We start from the raw sequence: 20,497 nt of genomic DNA, 5'->3' as shown, positions 1-20,497 counted from the left end.
ATTGTGGGATGCTGCGTTAAGATTTTGTCTGAAAAGGGTTTTGTTGTTTATGTTTCGAGGGCTAGAAAACCCTGGTTAAGGGGGATCCAAACTAGAGCCCCCTGGTGCAGGCACGCGTGCCCCCTCCCCGTTCATTCTTCACTAACACTTGCTGGGCTTCTGCTACAGGCCAAGCCCTGGACACAAAGCCAAGCCCAAGCGTCACTGGGCCCGGAGAGAGACCCAAACCAAACAAGCCTGTGAGGTGGAGATAAGTGCTGTAAAAAGCAGTAGGGTAGGGCGGGGCTGCTGTACACAGGGGGGTCAGGAAGTCCTCTCACAGAGGGAGACTGTGGGTGAAAGAGGTAAGAAGAGAGGCAAGCAGCCCAGGCAGAGGACTGCACGTGCAAAGGCCCCGAGGCAGAAGGGGCGAGTGTGCTGGAAGGGCAGCGAGTGGAGGGGGGCGTGGAGCTGGAGAAGCAGCTGACAGCAGGACCCCACAGGGCCTCCCCAGAGGAGGGCCCTGGCCCCAAATGCAAAGGTGGTCAAGTGAGGATTTTGAGCAGGGCTGTGTGGTTCTGCCCTTCTGACTGCCGGCTAGAAGGGGTGGGAGGGGAAGCCCCCTGAGAGGCTGTCGCAGCCCTCCAAGAGATGGTGGGGCTCCACCAAGAGGCAGGCGGTAGTGCTGGTGATAAGGGTGGGACTTCGCACACATGTGAAAGTGGGACAGGCGGTGGATTCAATCCAGGGTGTGCGACAGAGAGGTCACACCTGCTGCAGGGCTTTGGCCAGAGCAGCTGGAAGAATGCAGCCACCCTTGGCTGAGATGAAAGACTGCAGCGGAGGTGCTGGGAGAGCAATGCAGGGCTGAGAGCGGAGGTCAAAGTGCGCCTGGACCTGCTGCGTTCTGCAGACCTTGGCACCATCTGCGGTTGGCACCAGGCCACTGGTTGGCTGTGTGAGAATGGGGCTCAGACGGTAAGTGGGGGCTGGTGAGGTCCCCACGGGAGGCAGTGAGGACTGGAGAAGGCTGGCCACATGCTGAGCCCCGGGTCTCCAGATGCAGGGCTGAGGTGAGGAGGGGGCGGGAAGGAGCAGCAGTGAGGCGGGAGGGCAGTGGGAGAAGGTGGAAGGACACACAGAGATCAAGACCGAGAATCCAGGATGGGAAGGACGCGGCGAGTGGACCTGGTCTGGGTAGGGCGTGGTTGGCTCCCTGGCAGCCCCGGCTTTTTTCTCCCTGTCCTCCCTCCCAAACCACTGACCACAGGCATGACCACAAGTCACATGGTGATTACTGGGCAGATAGACCAGGATCTGGTCACACAGTTGGCAAAGGCGGTCAAGGCTGGGCTGTCGGGAGGGAGTCTAGGGTCACCTCCTCACCTGCTTCTCTCTGCAGGAGGGACTTGGCTTCTGAACACTGTGTCCATCTGCTCAGGCTGCCATAAGAGAACATCGCAGGCCATGTGGCTTAAACCACAGATGGGCGTCTATTAATGTCTCTCACAGGCTGGACGTCCAAGATCAGGGGCGGGCATGGTCAGTTTCTGGTGAGGACTCAATTCCTGGCTTGCAAACGGCCGGCTGCTTCTCGCCTGTCCTCACCGGGCCCTTCCTCTGTGCTGCCCGTGGAGAGAGAGGGAGGGGTCTCCACGGTCTCGTCTCGTAAGGTCACTGACCCCATCGTGGGGGCCCTACCCTCGTGATCCCATCAAACCCTGATCACCTCCTGAAGCTACCTCCTAATGCCATCCCGTCGGGGCTTAGGACTTCGGTGGTGGGGGGTGGGGAACACAGTTCAGGCCTTGTCGTCATTCAGTCGCTAAGTCTTGTCCGACTCTGCGACCGCATGGACTGCAGCACACTAGGCTTCCCTGTCCTTCACGATCTCCCGAAGTTTGCTCAAACTCATGTCCATTGCGTCGATGATGCCATACAGTTCAGGCCTTAGCAGACACTCAAAGTCCCCTGGAAGGACCGTGACCCTTCCCAGCCCCAGGTGTAAGCCCTGCTATCACTAACAGCTCTTCCTCTAGGGCTCTTATGTTCCCCGTCCAGGTACTGAGGAGGGCGAGGGAGGGTCTCTGGGACCCCAGCTGTCTGAGGCAGCCAGTGGGCCTATGTGCTGCCCTAGCCCAGCACTGGGAGGCTGACCTTGAAAACAACACCAGTGTCTCCAATCCGCAGCACACGATTGGTTTAATGAAAAGTTCTTAGGAAAAGCACGCCTCAGTTGCAAAGTGCAGTCACATGCAGAGGCATTCAGATGAGGTGGTGGGTTGTGTCTGAGAACCGTTAACACTGGCTTCCATGGATTAGCCAGGCCCCACTTCCCTGCTTGAAGCCGGGTGCCTCCACCCCACACCCTCCTCAATCTGCCCCTCCTCCCAGTGGGAGAGGCACCTGCTCTTGGGACACTGAGACCCACCTGGGCAATTGTCTGTGCTGCCAGGTGGTCGTCAGGTACCAGAGGCAATTCTCAGATTTGTGAGATGCACGCTGATTTCAAAGGGAGTAAAATGTCGGGAAGTTTTGCATCTTAGATGAAATGAGGTATTGGTATTCCTGTTTACGGGGCTTCCCAGGTGGCACTAGTGGTAAAGAACCCACCTGTCAATTCAGGGGACATAAGAGACACAGGTTTGATCCCTGGGTCGGGGAGATCCCCTAAAGGAAGGCATGGCAGCCCACTCCAGTATTCTTGCCTGGAGAATCTCATGGACAGAGGAGCTTGGCAGACTACAGTCTATGGGGTCGCCAAGAGTCAGACACGACTGAAGTGACTTTGCATGCACGTACATTGTTGTTTACAGAGGGGAAATCTGGGCCTCGGAGGGCCCAGAGCAGTGGTTAAGGACCCGTGGAATGTATGTGGCAGAGGGACCTCCAACCCAGGTGCCTCTGACACCTGGGAGGGGCTGTTCTGATGCCCCTGACCGGGACAAAGGCAGAACTCTCGTCCCCCCACCCCGAGTCTCCCCCATGGTAGTCATCCCATCATGCCGACTGGTGTCCAGCTGGGTGGCTGTGAGCCCTGGAGGTCAGGGCCGGCTGTCCCTTCTCCAAGCCCCCCTCATGGGGCAGCTTCCGCACAAGGGTGGGAGACGAAGGGGCAGGAGAGCTCCACTGCAGCCCGGCCCCGGAGTGGGTGCCGCCTCCACGCCCCTCAGCTGGCAGCTGGTTTCAGGCCCAGCTGGTTGAGGACACCAGCTGTTCTCCAGCAAATTTACAGGAGGATTGTTCCTGAGTGCTTGCCACGTGCCGGGGACGGAGCCTGGTGGGGACAGGCCTCTGTGTCCTCACAATGACGCCATGAAGAGGGCAGGGACTGTAGTCATGGAGGCGCGGGGGTGGGCATCCCCGCCACAACCAAAGGCGCAGATGGAGCTCTCCCCAGCGTTGTTAAATGTCCACGTCACCTGAACGGACACGGCCGAGGGGAAGCCCCTTAATCTGCTGCAGGTGAGCGGCAGGACGGGTGGGGGGGTTGCCCAGGGAGCCCCCGAGGGGGGCTGGGGTGCCGGGTGCATGTGTGATTCTGCCCTGCTCCTCAGCCTGCAGTCACGTGTTGCAAACACTTCTACCCTTCGCTGTGCTCGGCGGGTGTTAAGAGACAGGGCTGGGGTGAAGGGGGCCGCTGGGTGGGGCCCAAGGCAGAGGAGCAGGCTGGCAGTCGATGGCTGGGGTGGGGTGGGTGGCTAGGACATGGGACGGGGGACAGACGTGGGACTTCAGACCCTCTGGGACCTCTTGCTGCAGGGGAGCCAGTGTTAAGATGCCGCTTGTCGGGCACTCACAGGACGGCCTTGTCCCTCAGCTGCAGGCGAACCTGACCCGGTGGCCCCAGCTCCCTCGGAGGGCTAGCGCGCTCTCCTCCCGCCCTGCGGGAGCCAGGCGCCCCCACACGGGGCGGGGAGGGCACCCTCTAACAGGACCCACATGCTCCTGCGGGCGTGCGGCCTCCCCCAGCTGCTGCCATGGCCTTCGTCTGTATTTTATGGCGTGGCTGTCAGGGCTGCGCAGGGCCAGGCATCAGAAGGACTCACAAAGCTCGTCTGGCGATTGGAGTTTAAGGCGCTGGGGGTGAGGTCCTGGGCATTTGATGCAGGAGCGGGGAGGCTGATGGAGACAGATCACGGGAAAATTCCGTGTGGGGTTTAACGGAGAAATAATCATTTTCTATGAAAGATAATGACTTCTCTGGAGGCTGATATCAAGATTTATTGGCCCAAGAGGTTACAGGGATTGGAGCCAAGGCGAGCACGGTGAGACCTTGGAGGGAGCAATTTTGAAATTGAAGTCTCGCTTTGGGTCAATATATCTGAATGCCACAGCCCTCAGCTCCACACACGTAACGTCGGCGGAGATTAAGCACGTCTGATAGCTTCGGTGGACAGTCTTCCTCCTCTGGCCGGTCACTGGATAACCCCAAGCTCCCTGGATCCAGCTCTCATGGGAAGGCGAAGGCCAGGGTCTTCATACAGGTCCTCCTTGACCAGACTCCCTTCAAGGGTGAGGGGCCACGGGGCCACAAAGTGACTCCAGGGACACACGTGCCTGCTGGGCACCCAGGAGGCCCCAAGTCCAGCTGCGGGCATGGCCATGCCTGATGCCCAGCTATCAGCCCCGCCCGCAGCGGCCAGACCCAAGACTATCGAATCTGAGGCAAATCTGCCGGGTTTCGATGTGGGAGATTTATGACCGAACGTGGTGTGTGTAAAATACATAATTCCTCTCACACGGCCTCGTAAATCCAAAAGGGTCAGCGATAAATAGAAAAAAAAAATAAAAAATCACAGACTAATTTGTTCAGAAAACTAGGGGGAAATCAATAAGAAAGCTGTAGCTCAAAATTTGTCCTGAAATTGTGTAGGTGGAGAATGCACACACATTTTCCCCCAGTGGGCCCAAACCTCTTCTGGGCTCTCAGGCGGGCTTGAGAAGATCGGGCGTCAAGTCAACATAGGTTGTTGTGATCCCGTCCTGCGTGAGCTGGGGTATAATGCAGGCTGGGCTGGTGAGCTGGTCCCTCGGAGTGGCTGCCCCAGAGGCTGGAGCCTGGAGACGACGGTAGGCGGTTCCTGCTTTGGCCTGCAGGGTTCTACGGGGTCTGAGAGGCAGCACCTGGAGGCTTTGCCAGGCCAGCTTTGGAGACGCCGCCCACTCTAAATGACAAGTGCTGGAAAGTCTGGGTCTCTTACCCCGGGTCCTATAAATGCTAAGTGAATGAGTTCCTCTCCTAAAGTGGAGTGAGGGCTGTGGGAGAGGAATTCTTGTCATTCTGACTTGACAGCTGACTTCCCAGGACCTCACGGGGGTCATATCCTGGACCAGCACCAGGACATCGATGTCCCTTAGGCCAACACACCACTGACTGCTTGACTCTGGACTCCCTGTCAAGCAGGTATTTTCCAATTTGAGAACTGGGAATGGATGGACAGATGCTATAGTTGATGCAGGTAGACAACTGATAGATGATATAAATGATAGATGATGGATAGACAATAAATAGATGATAGGTAGATAAGTGATGTGTGTTCAGTCACGTCTGACTCTTTGTGACCCCATGGACTGTAGCTTGACAGACTCCTCTGACCTTGGGATTTCTCAGGCAGGAATGCTGGAGTGGGTTGCTATGTCCTCCTCCAGGGGATCTTCCAGGGATTGAACCCGGGTCTCCCGCATCTCCTGCAGTGGCAGGCAGGTTCTTTACCACCTGGGAAGCCCATATGGATAACTGATGGATGGTTTAGACGACAGGCGGGGAGAGACTGCCGTAGGACACAGAGAGTAACTTCTGAGAGATCAAGCGCAGCGTAAGTGAGCCTTATCTCAAGAAATCCTAACCACATCAGAAGTTTAGAAGCCGATCTGAAAGCTGCTTCCTTTTATTTATTTAATTTTCGGCCATGCTGTGTGACATGTGGGATCTTAGGCCCCCGACCAGGGATTGAACCCATGCCACCCCCGCCGCCCCGGTAGTGGAAGCGCAGAGCCCTAACCACTGGATCACCAGGGAAGTCCCTGCTTCCTTTTATGAAAGAGCTGATTGTTGGGCTCACTGAAAAGCTACTTCTCCTCCAAGTGCGCAGATGACAATTTAGGAGAGAAAGACTGACAACATTGAAATGAGCCAGCCCCCCCGAGGACAGGGACAGAGCAGGGGCGTTGAGAAGACAGTGTTGGTTTCCAGTGAATTCCCTGGAGCAGCAGCTCAGAGGTGCTCTCGCATTAGAACCAACAGACACACAATGCAGCCTTCTGCTCCTCCTGGGGAAGGCGGGGTGGCTGCAGACAAGGCTTGGGAACCGGCGACAGGACGCGGGCGGCCGGCTGAACCGGCCTGTGCCCTGGCGACGGCGCTTCCGCACGGCTCTGGGGGACAAGGGGGCTGCAGGGACCCCTCAGCGCCCATCAGCGGCTCGTGGGGTGGCTGCGGGGAGAGGTCAGTGCTGCAGTGGGCTGTCCTTCAGCCCCTGGAGGTCAGCTGCCCTGGTCTCACCCCGAGGTGGCCCGAGGGCTCCCCCGCCCAGTCTACTGAGACCCACGTCCCTGCGGGCCCGTGCCCGGCAGTCTCGCCCCGTCCTCCCGTCTCAGCCTCTCCCAACTTCCTTCCCACGGGAAACCCTCCTGCTGCTTGACTGGGCATCAACTTCCTGGATGCCCGCCTGAGTCTGGTGCTGAGGGGGACAGGCGCTCTCGCAAGGGGACACCTGCGAGGCCGTCCCTGCAGGAGTGCCTTGTGCAGGAGCCCACATGCCACCGCCTCTGGAACCCACCGGGGCCTTGCTGTGTCTAGGAGGGCCCGTTCGACGGCCAGCCTGGCAAGGGGCTCTCATTTCTTCCGGGAGGCGTCCTGAGCACCCTCAGGGAGGCAGGGGTCTACTCCAGCCCAGAGGCCGGGCAGAGGGTGACCTGGCCGCCGGCGAAATGAACTTCTCCCTGAGCTGCCGCCTCCTCTAATCTGCACAAGGGGACGCACACAGACCTCCCAACCCGGAGTCACCAGCTGGACGCCGTGGAGTCACCAGGTTTATCCTTCAGAAATCAGAGGCAGGCAAACACCCCCACGGATGGTTTCCCAACGAGGCAAATCCGAGAGGGCGTGTCAGTGCAGACGTAACCCCCAGCCTCAGCATCTGGCCTCCCCGATCCCCCAAAGCTGCGCTCTCATCCTCTCGGCCCCTTCTGAGGCCCACGGCAACCCATCCTGGCACGTGGTCTCTAGGTGCAACCCTGGGGGGCTGCTCCCCGCCCCTCTCCTTGGGACCGTCTCCTTCCAGTAGGTGACCTCCTCACCTTTTCTTGGCCGGCCAGATCTGCATGCGTCCCACACACCCTTTGACCTTAACCTCTGGGTCAGAGCCAATTTGCAGTTGACATCCACTCAGTCATCCACTGATCATCACTCATCATCATCCACTGATGGCCCAGTATCAGCCAGCCGCCCACAGGTGGCCCCACCCAGGGCAAGTCCAGGCTTCCTGACGCCCCCGGCACGCTCACACACACGCACATGCTAACGCACAGTCACATCGCAACGTGTCCGGGACTTTGCTGAGTCTAGGAGGCCTCATTCGATGGCCAGCCAGGCAGGGGGCTCTCACAGACAACGTCTGTGTCCCCGCAGCCCCCCGCCACCACCCCGTCTTCTCAGAAGTCCAGCCTTCCCCACGACCGCCCAGTGGCCGCCGTGTGAGCCCGCATGCCCCGGCTGGGCCCCTCTGCCGCCGGGCTGCCTGCTGGGGCTGCCTCCGAGAGCACGGCCAGGGTGTCCCTCAGGATCCTGCTGCTGAGCTGGGCGGACAGCAGGTCCACCATCTCGGCTGTCTCCACGCCCGGGAGGGCAGCGTGCGGTCCGGCACCCAGAGCCGGAGCAGGGTCCCCCTGCCCGGAGCCAGGCAGTCCTGGGTCCCCAGCTGCCAGACTCCCCACAGATGCACAGGCCACTCCAGACAGGGTCAGGGGCTGCGCTGACAGCACTGGGAGCCACCCCGGGGCATCCCCTGCTCCCCCACAGCAGGGAGACCCCAAGCTGACCAGTTCAGACAACCGGCTGTCCATGGCCTGGTCCCTCCCAACAGAACCTGATCCACCCAGTTCTTCCCCAAAGCTTCTGCCCTGTCCTGCTACCCCGAGGCAGAGCCTGGCCTCCTCCTGGGGCCCCGGGGACGGTGACTCAGACAGACCCTCCCCAGACAAGGAGGACCACTCTGCCATAATGAGGGAGGCAGCTTCCTCTGGGGTGTCCAGCGAGCCCTCAGGACACACAGCATCTTCAGGTGGGGTAGGGAAGTCTTCTGAGTGGAGGCTGGCAGGGTCGGCCTCTCCGTCCGCTGGGAGGATGGGAGGCAGAGGAGGGAGGCAAGCGTCCCTCTGGATGGAGGGCGGGAGGTTGAAGCTGCTGTGGGACAGCGCCTCGTCTACCGGGGACAGGATTTCAGGCAAGACGCCGCCGGCCAGAGGAATGCAGGCTTCCTCCAGGACAGGGGGAGCTCTGCTTCCCCGACACCCAGGGGCCCAGCTCTCAGCTGTCTGGGCTACCTGCCCACCGGGGTCCCCAGGAGGAGCCCCTGGCATCAAGAGGACCTCAGGCTCAGAGGAGGTCTGTAGAGGTTTCCCATCAGTGGAAGGGCTTGGGTGAGTGCCCCAGGGCCCCTCTGGGCAGCTACCCGAGGCCCGCGGAAGCGCTGCCTCTCCTCTTTTGCCAAACTCAGAGGCCAAGGTCCCGGAGGGGAAGGAAAGGGTCAAGTGTAAATCACCCGAGGAAGAGGTTTGGGATGGGAGCCTTGCTCCTGCAGTCTCCCGGGACCGCCGCTGAGCTTTTCCTGTATCTGATCCACTGGTCGGGCTCCCACTGGTTCCAGAATCTTCCCGCCCCTTCCCTGGGCCCAGGAAGGGAGGCAGGACAAGGGGCACCCCAGCCCGTTCCAAGTGGGATGCGCGTCCTACAGGTGAGCAGCGCCCTGGGGCTGGCCTGGCACCGACGCCAGGGTCCCGTGGGCTCTCCCGGCCCGAGACCTCGCTGGACAACTCGGACTGCTCCAACCCCGACCACAGAGACTGGGCAACAGGGAGACCCCCTGCCGGAGCCAGGCCGCCTGCCCCAGTGCCAGAGCCGTGCCCGGAAAGGGCCTCAGTGCCCTCCAGCCCCTCCCAGGTCTCCGGCCCTCCGCCCTGGTGGAACCCCCAGGAGTCCAGAGCAGGAAGCCCCTCAGCCCAGCTGAGGTCTGTGTCCAGAGTAACCCCAGCTTCCCCATCCGAGAGGGAGGTGGGGCTCTCGGAAAGCTGGACCAGGATGGCGGATGCTTTCTGAAACTCCTGGAGGGAAGGGCAGGATGGGAGGCTCGCCGAGGAGGCGGCAGTGGACCGTGGAGAAGACGCCTCTGAGCAGGCGCTGGGGGTGGACTCGGAGCCCAGGTCCCAAGGGGCTGTGAGCCGGGCTGGGGGGCCACTCTCGTGCGGGGCTGGGGGTGCCGCCACCTCAGCTGCTGCAGAGAAAGGAGAGTTTAGGGATGATGTCACCACCTTTACGCTGAACATGTTCCACCAACCCTGGGAAGGATACAGCCCATATCCCACGGCCCCCAAGCCGGTGGATCAAAAGCAGAAGACCTCAGGCGGAGACAGAGCGCCCAGGCGGTAGGGAGGGCAGGGGCCGTGGGAGTGGGCTGGCTCTGACTGGAAAGCTGGTCCATTACCTGGGGACTGGTCCTCACGCGAGAGCGGGGCCCTTGAGGGGCTGGGGGTGTCACCAGGAGACAAGGTCAGCAGGGCAGCTTCCAGGCAGGAGAAAGGGGTGTGGGGGTTCTCCTGCTGACAGGTCTCTACCCTGCAAGCACAGCGTGAAGTCTTGGGGTGCCCCCAGAGGGAGCCCCATCTTCCAGCCTCCCCCCTTGGGCCCAGAGTCTCCTCCGCAGGGGGCCTTCAGCCACTGCAGATGCTTAAAACACCTGCCTGCCAGCTGTCTGTCCCCCAGCGGAAGTGACCATCAGAGGCCAGGGCTCCCCTAGCAGGGTCTATCTTCAGGGGCTTCTGGCCTCAGTACCCCCTGGATCAGGCAGCTAGGAGTCACCATCAGAGAGATCCAGAGGCGGCGCTCCCTCGAGGGACCCCTACAGCTGCCCCCACCCAGAATCCTGGGCCGACATACCAGGGTGCGTCTTTGTTTCCTAAGCCGGGGGGTCAGACTCAAGAGGGCACGCGGGTGGGCTGGGGTGCATAGTGGCCCCAGCCCAGCATGAAGGGCACCAGGAGCGGGTGAGTGTCCCCCAGCAAGAGAGCAGGATGCTCTGGCCAAACTGTCTCCAGGCCCCGGGGCCCCCCAGCCCGAGCCGCCCTCCAGGCCCCCCACACCTCTGCTCCCCTGAGCAGCTCTGAGCAGCCTCCACAGGGGCAGGCCCCTCCACGGGGCTGCCGGCAAAGTCCGGCCCTGGTTCCGACCCCGCGGGACTCCTGCCGCCTTCAGCCACCTGCTGGAAACACCATGGAGAGACGCCACGGTCAGGGTGGGGCCACCTCTGCTGGACCTCAGGCCGTGTCCCTTAGCTGTGGACAGAGCCCCTGTGTTCTTGTGACCACAGTAAGGAACAAAGGCCGTCCCCCAAAGAGGGCCACAAAGACCCGCCCATCAGACGTCCCTCTTCCCAGTGGGCTCCAAAGACCTGTCAGCAGACAAGATTCCCCTGAGAAGGCTCAGAGATCCCACCCATCAACAGCCTGCATCTGATGGACGAGGGGCCCCTGCACCAAAGCCACACAGGAGGGCCCCCGCCCGGCCCGCAGAGAGCACAGGGCCAGGCCCAGACTCACACGGGCTTCCTGGGGGCCGTGGGGACGCCCTGCACTCAGAGAGGGACTCTGGCCTTGGAAGTGTGATGCTGGGCTTCCCGTCAGAGCCCGGGTCTTTTCCTCCGCCGGCCGGGGGCTGGGGCTGGTCTGGGGGTCTCCTAGGGGGCACAGAGACCATGAGTGCTGACGGGCACAGAAGGCAGAGGATGCAGTGGGCACAGGGTCCTGGGACGCTGAAGCCACGTGCAAACAGCCTTAGCGTCCCAAACAGCCACCACACCTGCTTGTGTTTGGTTAGAGTGAGGACAGAAAAACACAAGGTTAGCTACTCCTAAAATTACCCTTTTGTTGGATAGTTACGGAGGTGAAGACTCAGGAGAAACTTTAGAGGCAGCATTTACGATGTAGATTTAAAAGCCCTCTTTATGGTGGTTTTTGGGTGGAGTTGCAGACCCTCTGCACAGCTGCTCTTTTCCTCCGTGTCCACTCTTCCGGGGCTGGGCTGGGGGGCTGGGCCGGGGGAGGGAGGGAGGAGGTGTGGGGACGTGTCAAGGTCACCACCGCACAGCTAGAAGGTCGGCAAAGTGGGGGTGGGGGGCTGCAGTGGGGTCTCTGTCAAGAAGCCCCAGGGAGTTACCATCTTCCTACACGTCCAGTCCACGCTGGGACCCAGCAGGGACAGCAAGGCCCAGGGGTCCATGTCAGTCCCAAGGCCACAGGCCCGAGGGTGCCAGAGCTCTTTGGCTAAAGCTTGGATTTGTGGAAGCTCCACCAACGGGAATGCCTCCCTTTTGTCCGCGGCCCACGGTGAAGGCCACGCTTGTTGTTGCTGTCTAGTCACTCAGCAGCGTTTGACTCTCTGCGGCCCCATGGCCTGTACCCCAGCAGGCTCCTCTGTCCACGGGATTTCCCAGCAAGAATACTGGAGTGGGTTGCCATCTCCTTCTCCAGGGGATCTTCCCGACCCAGGGATTAAACGTGCGTCTCCTGCTTGGCAGGTGGATTCTTCACCACTGAGCCACCTGGGAAGCCACAAGGGCAAGGTGCTGTGGGTTGAGCTGAAGGCCTGTGACGGGGCAGGCTCAGTGCCAGGTCAGACTGAGCCAGCGCCAGTCCTGGACCTCCACCACGAGCTCTTCAGGCAGTCCAATGCCCCAGGGCAGTTCCAGCCTCCTCTCATCTGCCGCGATCTGTCCTGAGGATGCTCTCCCAGGCCAGACCACAGGGAGCCCCCAGGCACACAACTGGTCTGAACAACTTCTCTGCTGCTCCCGGGGGTGGCTGTTGAGAGGGGCTTCTGAGCCTAAGACGTGGACTCAGGCCTGAGAGGTGAGCTCCAAGGTGGCACCAGGGCTTTGAGACAAGGCGGGGCCCCGGGACGCCCCACCCTGGGCTGTCCAGCCTGCTGTCCCCAATGCACCACTGGGGGTCCCCAGAGCCATGAAGGAGTCTGCTCCACCCTGGGAATTAGTGCATGCAAAAAGCTCTCTTTAGCTAAGAAGACACTTCCGGCACGCCTGTTCCCACGTCACTAAAGGTCTGGACCAGATAAACTAAGTTGGGACCACAACAAGCAGAGCAGGCTAGGGTTTTCCCTTCCAGCAGAAAAGGGGCCACGTCGCCCCAAGAGGCACAGAGCAGGGGCATCTCCCACCTGTGCCAGGCTTCAGGTGGTCTCCCCTGGGCCCCCCTGTCCTTGTCTGGGGGCTGGCACCGCCTTGGGTGGGGGACACACCCAGTTGGGGGAGCTTCTGGCAAGGCTCACGCATGGGAGGACTTACCCAGGGGTGGCTCCTTCACCGGCAGGAACCAGATCTGAGCAGCAGGAAGGCTGCCCTCCACGTCGCCCGCCTGTGTATACAAGGGGGGACGGGAGACGGCCATCCTGTAGGAGCCACCTGCAGGGGGGCGCTGAGGACCACCCATCAGGACAGGAACTGAGCCCGGGCCCACCAAGATCGGGCGCGGGTCGGCAGGACAGGGGAGGGTCCCCCCAAGTGGGCAAAGAGGTGGAAGGGCGTTCTGGGGGTGTGCGTACAGGAGAGGCTGGGCCTGGTGGCCATCCTGTGTCCAGGGAGGTCGCCCGCGGAAGGCCCGGCAGAGGGACACCAGGCTGCCCCCTTGGCTCTAAAAGACATACAAACCCGTACACTGTGGCTTCCACCAGCCTCAGACAGAGCCCTCCAGAGCTGGGGGTGGGGGGGTAGGAACCTGGGGAGAGCCCTCAGTGCTCGAGGGGACCCCCAAGAACTTGGGGAGAGCCCTCAGTACTCGAGGGGAGTCCCAAGAACTTGGGGAGAGCCCTCAGTACTCAAGGGGAGTCCCAAGAACCTGGGGAGAGCCCTCAGTACTCGAGGGGAGCCCCAAGAACCTGGGGAGAGCCCTCAGTGCTCGAGGGGAGCCCCAAGAACCTGGGGAGAGCCCTCAGTACTCAAGGGGAGCCCCAAGAACATGGGGAGAGCCCTCAGTGCTCGAGGGGAGCCCCAAGAACATGGGGAGAGCCCTCAGTGCTCGAGGGGACCCCCAAGAACTTGGGGAGATCCCTCAGTACTCGAGGGGAGGCCCCAGAACTTGGGGAGAGCCCTCAGTACTCGAGGGGAGCCCCAAGAACCTGGGGAGAGCTGTCAGTACTCAAGGGGAGGCCCCAGAACCTATGGAGACCCTCCAGAGCATGGGGGAACCCCCAGACTTGCAGAGCAAGAAGAGCTGGTCTCCCAGGAAGGGTCTCACAGACGCTCCAGTCCTCCTGCCCCTCCGTCTTCAGAGACCAGTCCCACTAGCGCCCAGGCCCCACTGTTCCCTGGGACCCCAGCGCTGCACTCCTAACCCCTCCTCGCCTTCCTCTCCTTTGCTTGCCCAGCGGGTCTGTTTGCACAGGCCCCTCAGCATTCCTCCCTGTGCTTCCCAGACGGTGTTCCAGGACACCCTGGGGTTCTGAGACTTTCCCCAGGGTAACCCTGGGGGCCGAAGAAGCTCAGTGAGCAGGGTCTCCGAGCCCCCCTGCAACTCACCCCCCACCCCCTCGCCCCCTCTTGTCTGCTTACAGAACCTCCTCTACATTAGTGTCACTGCCTGGAGAGTGCAGAGAAATCAGCAAACCTGTGTCAGCAGGAATGCGGTTTTTGCTAAGAGCAGGGCTTCCAGTCATGGGGCTTTTTAGGGGATGGGGTGGAGGACAGGCTGTCCCAACCCTCAGTGCCTGCAAACCCTTATGTGAAACTAGGGTCTTTACAGATGCAGACACACCACAAGCCAAGGAGGCCTGGAGGCCCCTGAAACTGGAAAAGGCGGGGAGTGCCTTCTGCCTACACATGGATTTCAGGCTTATGGCCTCCAGAACTGAGAGACAGGAAGTTTCTGTCCTTTTATGCCACCGATGTTGGGTAATTTGCCAGGGTGCAGGCCCCTCACTGCACAGAAGGGCGGGGGAGGAGCTGGATGGGGCCCCCTGCCAGGCGGGGGGGGGGGGCCCACACCAGCTGCTCTAGGGGCTCCCTGGGGTGTCTGTGGGCTGGGGGAGGGGTACAAGGCAGGAGATGGGGACAGCCTGGGGGCACGTCCAGCTCCCTGTCTGGACAGGTCCCCTGCCTGGAGGCCTGAGTGACCCAAGAGCCTGCCCAGCCCTGAGCCCGGGGCAGGCCTGGCGGGCCCCTGCTCCCACCCTTGGTGGAGGCAGCGTCACGAACATCTGGACTCAGTCGGGCAGCATGTCCTGCGGTGTTCTCGGGCAGGTCTGAGGTTCTGGGGACCAGCCTGGCTCAGCCGGCTGCTCTGAGTTGTCGCATTGCCAGGAGGAGGAACGGCTGATCTGGGTGGCCTCTCCCACCCCGGCCAGCCCCCACCATCTGGAAAGGCAGCCCTCCTGAGCGCCCAAACATAGGGACAGGGAGGCCGGGTTGCCCCGAGCACACAGCTCCGGCCAGGCCCAGCGGGATGTAGGTCTGTCTGACCCTGAACCGACCGCAAGCCCGAAGCGGGCCTGAGTTGCCAGGGCCGAGGGGGTGGTGTCTGTCCTCAGCTGCTACCGCTGCCGCCCCGCCTGGTTACCTTGGCCTGTGTGGCCGTGGCTCTCCGGGGGTTGGCCTCCGGCATCAGGTCGGCCAGCCGCTGCGGGTGCGTCCTCGTCCCACGCCAGCCTCGGAGGCTGCGGGTGACCGTCTGCAGCTGAAGCTGCCAGAGGGGGTGTCCCGTCCTGCGGCTCGTCGAGTTGGCTGCAAGGCAGTGCAGGGTGGGCTGGGGTGACCACTCACCCGGCTGCTCCCCCACTCCCAGGTGGCCAGCCCTGACCAGAACATTCCACCAGTGGAGCAGCACCTCACATCCAGGGGACAGCTGCATGCAGTGGCCAAGCGGTCAGCACCGGGAGAAGGAAGACGGGCCCCGGCCCCTCCATGCCCGGCAGCTTCTCGAGCAGGGCCTGCACCCCTAAATGGGACCACCGCTGGGGGTGGCAGGGGACGTGCGGGGAGGGAGACTCTGTCTGTGCCCCTGTTCCCTCAGGACCTCTGCATGGAGCCCGGCCCCCCAGCCCGAGGGCAGCACTCAACGTGCCTGGGTCCCACCTGAGCTCCGGGCACACGGACGGCAGGAAAAGCGCCCCATCGTGGCCCCAGCGGGGGGCTGGGAACAGGACTGCCAGGTTTCCTGGTTCCTTCTGGGTTTAAGGTCATGCCCATGGGGAGCCTTGTTCTAGAACACTCCCCCGCTCTCAGGTGCAGCAGGGCGTTCCTTCCGTTCCCTTTCTTCCCAGGCAAGCGCTGCAACTGGGCACAGCTTGCTGCTCCCCCAGGGCAGCCCTGAGCGTCCCCCTCCCCGGGACTGGCACCCATGGCAGGGTGTGGACTGGGGAGCGGGGTCAGAGGGCTGTCTTAGCCGAGAAACTGGGTCTCGGGCTTTCGAAGGAGGAGACGTCTCGGGGGGCTGGAGTTCTGACCTGCAGGGCAGGAAGTAGCAGGCACCTGTCCGCACCAGTGTGTCCAGATGCAGGGCCCGGCCCGCCCCGGGGGAAGGATGCAGAGGACCGGAAGGGGCTGTGCCTGGCCCAGAACCTGGCCGAACTGAACTGGAATGGAAGGCCCCGCCCCCGCCTCCTTAAAGAGGTACCATCCCTCCCCCAGCCCTCCCCAGTGCACACCGGGTCTCAGGCCGGAGCCCCCAGCCAGGGCAGCGAGGGCCCCCACAGGCCCTGGATCAGGGATGCGTCCCAGCCCTGAGCAGCTCAGCGCTCCGCTGAGCTTCTCTTGAGGGAACAAAAGTATGAAGCAGTCTGTCCAGGTGGCAGGACCTCCCGGGGAGCTTCCAGGCCTCTGAAGCCTCCCTCGTAGACACACAGCTCTGCTCTGGGTTCTGACTGGCATCACTGTTGTGATGAGGAGCCTCGTGCCCCGCCAGGACCTCGACTCCAGGACACACCCCTCACCCTCGGGGCGAGCAGCCAGCCCCAGTGCCATAAACAAACTCCTGGTACCAAGAGGGTCCGGTCCGGTCAGCCAGGAAGCCTGTCAGAGATTCCTGGGCTGGGTGATCAACAGCCACGTGAACTATAGATCAGCGTGTGAAAAGCGCTCTCAGAGGGCCCAGGGCCAAGTGTGCGACGACCCCCTTTCCTGGGAGAGGCATGAAAATGGGCCCCCTTGCTGGAAGGGGCCGCTGGACAGCAGTGGTACCCCCAGGGGCAGGCAGGCAGGGGTCCTGAGAAGGCCACTCTTGAGGGGCCAGCCCCTTCCCAGGGTTGGGGGTCACCTCTGCGGTCTCAACCCCAGGTTGTGGCTTTGGGTGGGGGCGCTCAGGTTAGAGCCTGGCAGGCAGCCAACCCTCAGGGAAGGAGCTGGGAGCTTGCTAGGAGGAAAGGGGGCCTCGTGGGCTCTCAAGGGCCATTGTAATGAAGACGGAAGAGGAGGAGGGGTCCCAGTGCGGGGTCATCAGGACACTCTTGATGGGAATAAAGCGGCTCGGCTCCCATCCACAGCCAGGACTCTGCCCCCTGCCCCAGATGACTCAGCCCTGGGGGGCCTTTGGCTGCAAGCTGAGGCCAGTGGCCCCGCATCCAGGCTTCCAGAAAAGGCCAAGCCACCCCAGCCGGGGGAACAGCCCACGCCAGCCTCAAAAGGGGGTGCCTGGCAGCTAGGCACACAGCACCCACCCAGGTTGGTCCACCTGACCTGTGTCACTGTGCCCTACAGCAGCCCTGGGGATGGTGGCACCCCATTCCCATTCAGCCAACGAGCGGGGAGGACACACCCTGGCCAGTGGCCCAGCTGGGAATGAGCCGAATCCCTGCGCTTCTCCCAGCGGGCCAGGGAGGTTCTGGCCTCAGCCGCCAGCCCCATGGGCCAGCCGGTGGGGCAGGAGCCCCCTCCCAGTCCTCCAGCATCCCTGCCCCTCCTCCCTGTGGCCAGGTGCGCAGGGCCCAACGGCTGTGACACCACGGCCACCCAGCAGGCAAGGCTTTTAATGGCAAGCGCCAGGGCCAGGGCCGCCCGTGACGACTCACTGCGGGACTGGCGGGCTCTCGCTCCTCTGCGGGTGCTGGCTGAAGGGGCTACCAGGCGTGTGCCGGGCGTGTGAGGAGCCCTGGGCCGGCCCCTCCGGCTGCTGGGGGCTTGTCCCGGGGCCCTCCTCCCGCCTGGCCTTGACTTCAGGGCTGGAACTCTAAGAGAAACAGCACGGAGCAAGCTGGTCCACCTCCCCTTAGGAAAAGCAGGAGGCAGCTTCATGCAGCGGCTGCCATGGCAGGGCAGCCAGCAGCTCGACGGGCAGCCTGCTCCCTTGAGGAGGCAGCGGGCTGGCTGAAACAGGGGTCCTCAACTCACGGGAGCCCCACAGTCCGTTGCTAACAGTCCCCAACGGTGCAGACAAGAGGCCCAGAGCTGGGGGGGCCCTTGCCTAAGGCTGCCCAGGTCGCCGGGCTGGAACCCACAGAGGTGGGGGCTGTGGAATCCGGCAGCCCTGGGCCCCTCTCCTGCAGGCTTGGCTGCGATGACTGGGATGACCGCTAAACTACCCCAGCTGCTCCGCAGAACCCAGTCCACCACCCTCCGCTGCCCGCCAGGTGAGACAGTCACCATCCCCAACCTGTGGGAGAGATGCTCGGCCTGGGGACAGGCGCCCGGCCTTATCCTCACTGCCTCCTCCCTGTGACGGTGGGGACAGGCTGCAGCAGCAAGGACACACCGCCACTCAGCTCCGGAGGGGCCAGCCTCTCAAGGGGCCCAGGCCTCTCCCTCCTTCCTGCCTCGCCCCCACCGGCCCCGCCAGCCCCCTCCACACTGCCCCAACCCTGCTCACTAAGCTCCCCACCTCCGGGCCAGAGCACTTTCCAGCCCCAGGGAGTCTGGTTCCTCCTCCGGGCCCGGCCAGGCAGCCCAGTCCAGGAAAGCCCCCTTGGCCCCCGCAGCAGCTGCCGCCCCTCCGGCCCGACCCTCCCGAATCCCTTCCCACCCTGGATCACGGGTGTTTTACACAGGACTTGCACGTGCCCAGGAAGCGGCCAGCGAGCAGCGTTTCCGGCCACGAGCCAAGCCCCCAGGCCGGGTGAGAACGCCCACCTGAGGCAGCCGGGTCCGGTCCTGAAGCTCTTGCTGCAGGAGGGCCGCGGACCTCTGCACGGAGACGATGTCCTTCTGCTGCTGCAGGAGCAGCTTCCTCTCTCGGTGGGAGGACAGGTGAAGGGTCCGCAGGTGCCGGATGCCCCTCTGAACCAGAGGAGCACATGTCAGCACCCGGGGACGGGACGGGGTGGCTCTGGAGCTAGGGGCCCCTGGCCCCTCAGATGTCCCTGCCCTTCTCATCCTGCTCAGTCAGAAGGTCCCCCTCTGCACCCCACACTTTGGACTCCCCTGCCACTTGGGTTTGGCCATCAGTGGGCTCTGGTGAGAGGCAGGAAGGAAGTTGGGGTGCTCATTCCTTGGGCACCTCCAAGCAAGGCTGGCACAGGCTGGCTGTGCCCCTGCCAGTCCCCACCGCCCTCCCTCTTGCCATGTCCTGGGCTCTGTCCCTGACTGTCCCCTGTCTCCTGCTGCGTCTCTGATGGCCATCCTTTGGCAGAACCACCTTGCTGGGACGATGCCCCCCCGCCAGGGGAGGCGATAGCCTGTCCAGGTCAGAGGAGGAGACTGAGGCTCAGCAGAGCTGGGTCCCTCACCCCAGTGGTCAGGGCCCCGACCCAGAGTCCACCAATGTCTCCACCCACAACAAAGGACCCCAGGGTCCCCACCTCAGTTGATAACTAGAACCCTTCCATTCCCTCCTCACGGTGTCCTGGGCTCCTCCTGTTGCCCCTCTGCCTGGAAAGCCCCACACCCACCACTCCACCTCCCTGGTCCCCCCAGGTCCTCTAGGATGGAGGTCAGGTCCACCACAACCCCTCCCTTCGCAGCTGAGGGTCCCCGGGCAAGACCAGCCCCAGCCCCCAGCCTCAGTTTCTTCATCCAGATGAAGAGAGGGACCACGAGCTCCCACCCCACACAGGGGTGTCTGGAGTCAGAAATGGAAGGACACCAGCGGAGTGACCCCTGACCCCAGATGAGGAAACTGCGCTCAGAGAAGCTGCAAGTCCCCTCTGAGGTCAGGGGTCACTGCTAGCTGGGCCAAGCCCTCCAACAACCCCACCGAAACACGCATGGCTGCAGTTTTCCCATAATGAGGCTCAGAGAGGCCCGGCCACTGTACAGAGGCTGCAGGGGTCAGAGCACCACGCTGCCCCCACCAGCTCTGAACACTTCCCATGCAGCCCTGAGCAGCCCTGGAGGGTGCCAAACACCCAGGAGTTCTGTGGTGGGGGTGCTCACGTTCCCAGCCCCAGGAGAGCAGCAGGAGCCCCTTGCGGTCGGCCCGCCCGAAGCCCGCCCTTACCAGCTCCCGCTCAAGGTGGCTGAGGGCCTGCTGCTGCTTCTCCGCCAAGGCCACCAGCGCTGTGTAGCTGCCGATGCTGTTCAGATACCTGGCAAAGGAGATGGATGGACTGGATTGACTGCTGACCTTGGGGCCTGCTCGTGGGTGTGGAAAGCTGCAGTCCTGGCTAGCCCGAGCTATCCAGGTGGACCTGCCATGCCCAGTTCTCACGGCAGGGCCATCGGGAGGAGATGGCCGTGTGTGGGCAGGCGGGGGAACCCCGAGGGGTCCAATGGGCCCGGCCCAGACTGTCACTTTTCCTGTCCCCTCATGACCACCTTTGGGCCTGGAGAGAGGAAGGGAGGACAGCGTATTTCCCATGCTGGCACCCCAGCCCAGCCAGAGGGCCCTTTTGGGGAGGTGGGAGTCATCATGGAATAGAAGACCCCCCAGCCTGGCACGATTGTAAACCGCCAGTGATCTTAAATGGAATGAGCTATTTGGAGACCAATACGGGAATAACAAGAAGCTGTAAAAAAAATGCGTCCTCATTGACATCAATTCCACTTCCACAAATTTACCTTAGGGAATTCATCTCTGGGATGTTCACGACTCAGGACACAGAGTTGGAGACACCCCAGAGGTCCAGTTCGAGGGGCTGGCTAAGGGGACTGTTGTCTCTGTGCTGGGTGCACTGGGTGTCGTAGCGCTCATGCAGGGACAGGGAGAGGGTTTCTTGACTTTTAAACGAAATCTCAAGCTACAACGGCGTGTCAGTTCAGTTCAATTCAGTTGCTCAGTCATGTCCGACTCTTTGCGACCCCATGGACTGCAGCACGCCAGGCCTCCCTGTCCTACACCAACTCCTGGAGTTTGCTCAAACTCATGTCCA

General features: G+C 62.3%; 1 protein-coding gene across 1 annotated transcript in view; it reads right to left on the bottom strand.

Annotated features, from left to right (window-relative positions):
• Positions 1-5,153: 5,153 nt before the first annotated feature.
• CCDC187 (coiled-coil domain containing 187) overlaps positions 5,154-20,497 on the bottom strand; it is a 53,083-nt gene continuing 37,739 nt past the window's right edge. Inside the window, exons 16-25 of the mRNA XM_061156068.1 lie at positions 19,627-19,714; positions 18,321-18,467; positions 17,267-17,424; positions 14,821-14,984; positions 12,812-12,900; positions 12,555-12,684; positions 10,795-10,931; positions 10,339-10,457; positions 9,684-9,814; positions 5,154-9,473 (exon numbers count right to left, since the gene is read on the bottom strand). Coding sequence (XP_061012051.1) covers positions 7,636-9,473; positions 9,684-9,814; positions 10,339-10,457; positions 10,795-10,931; positions 12,555-12,684; positions 12,812-12,900; positions 14,821-14,984; positions 17,267-17,424; positions 18,321-18,467; positions 19,627-19,714 — 3,001 coding nt within the window. The 3' untranslated portion in view covers positions 5,154-7,635. The remainder of the gene's footprint in view (positions 9,474-9,683; positions 9,815-10,338; positions 10,458-10,794; positions 10,932-12,554; positions 12,685-12,811; positions 12,901-14,820; positions 14,985-17,266; positions 17,425-18,320; positions 18,468-19,626; positions 19,715-20,497) is intronic.

This window comes from Dama dama, chromosome 11 (genome assembly GCF_033118175.1).
Source record: "Dama dama isolate Ldn47 chromosome 11, ASM3311817v1, whole genome shotgun sequence".
In the NCBI taxonomy this organism is placed as follows: domain Eukaryota; kingdom Metazoa; phylum Chordata; class Mammalia; order Artiodactyla; family Cervidae; genus Dama; species Dama dama.
This window is presented reverse-complemented; position numbering and strand designations above follow the sequence as displayed.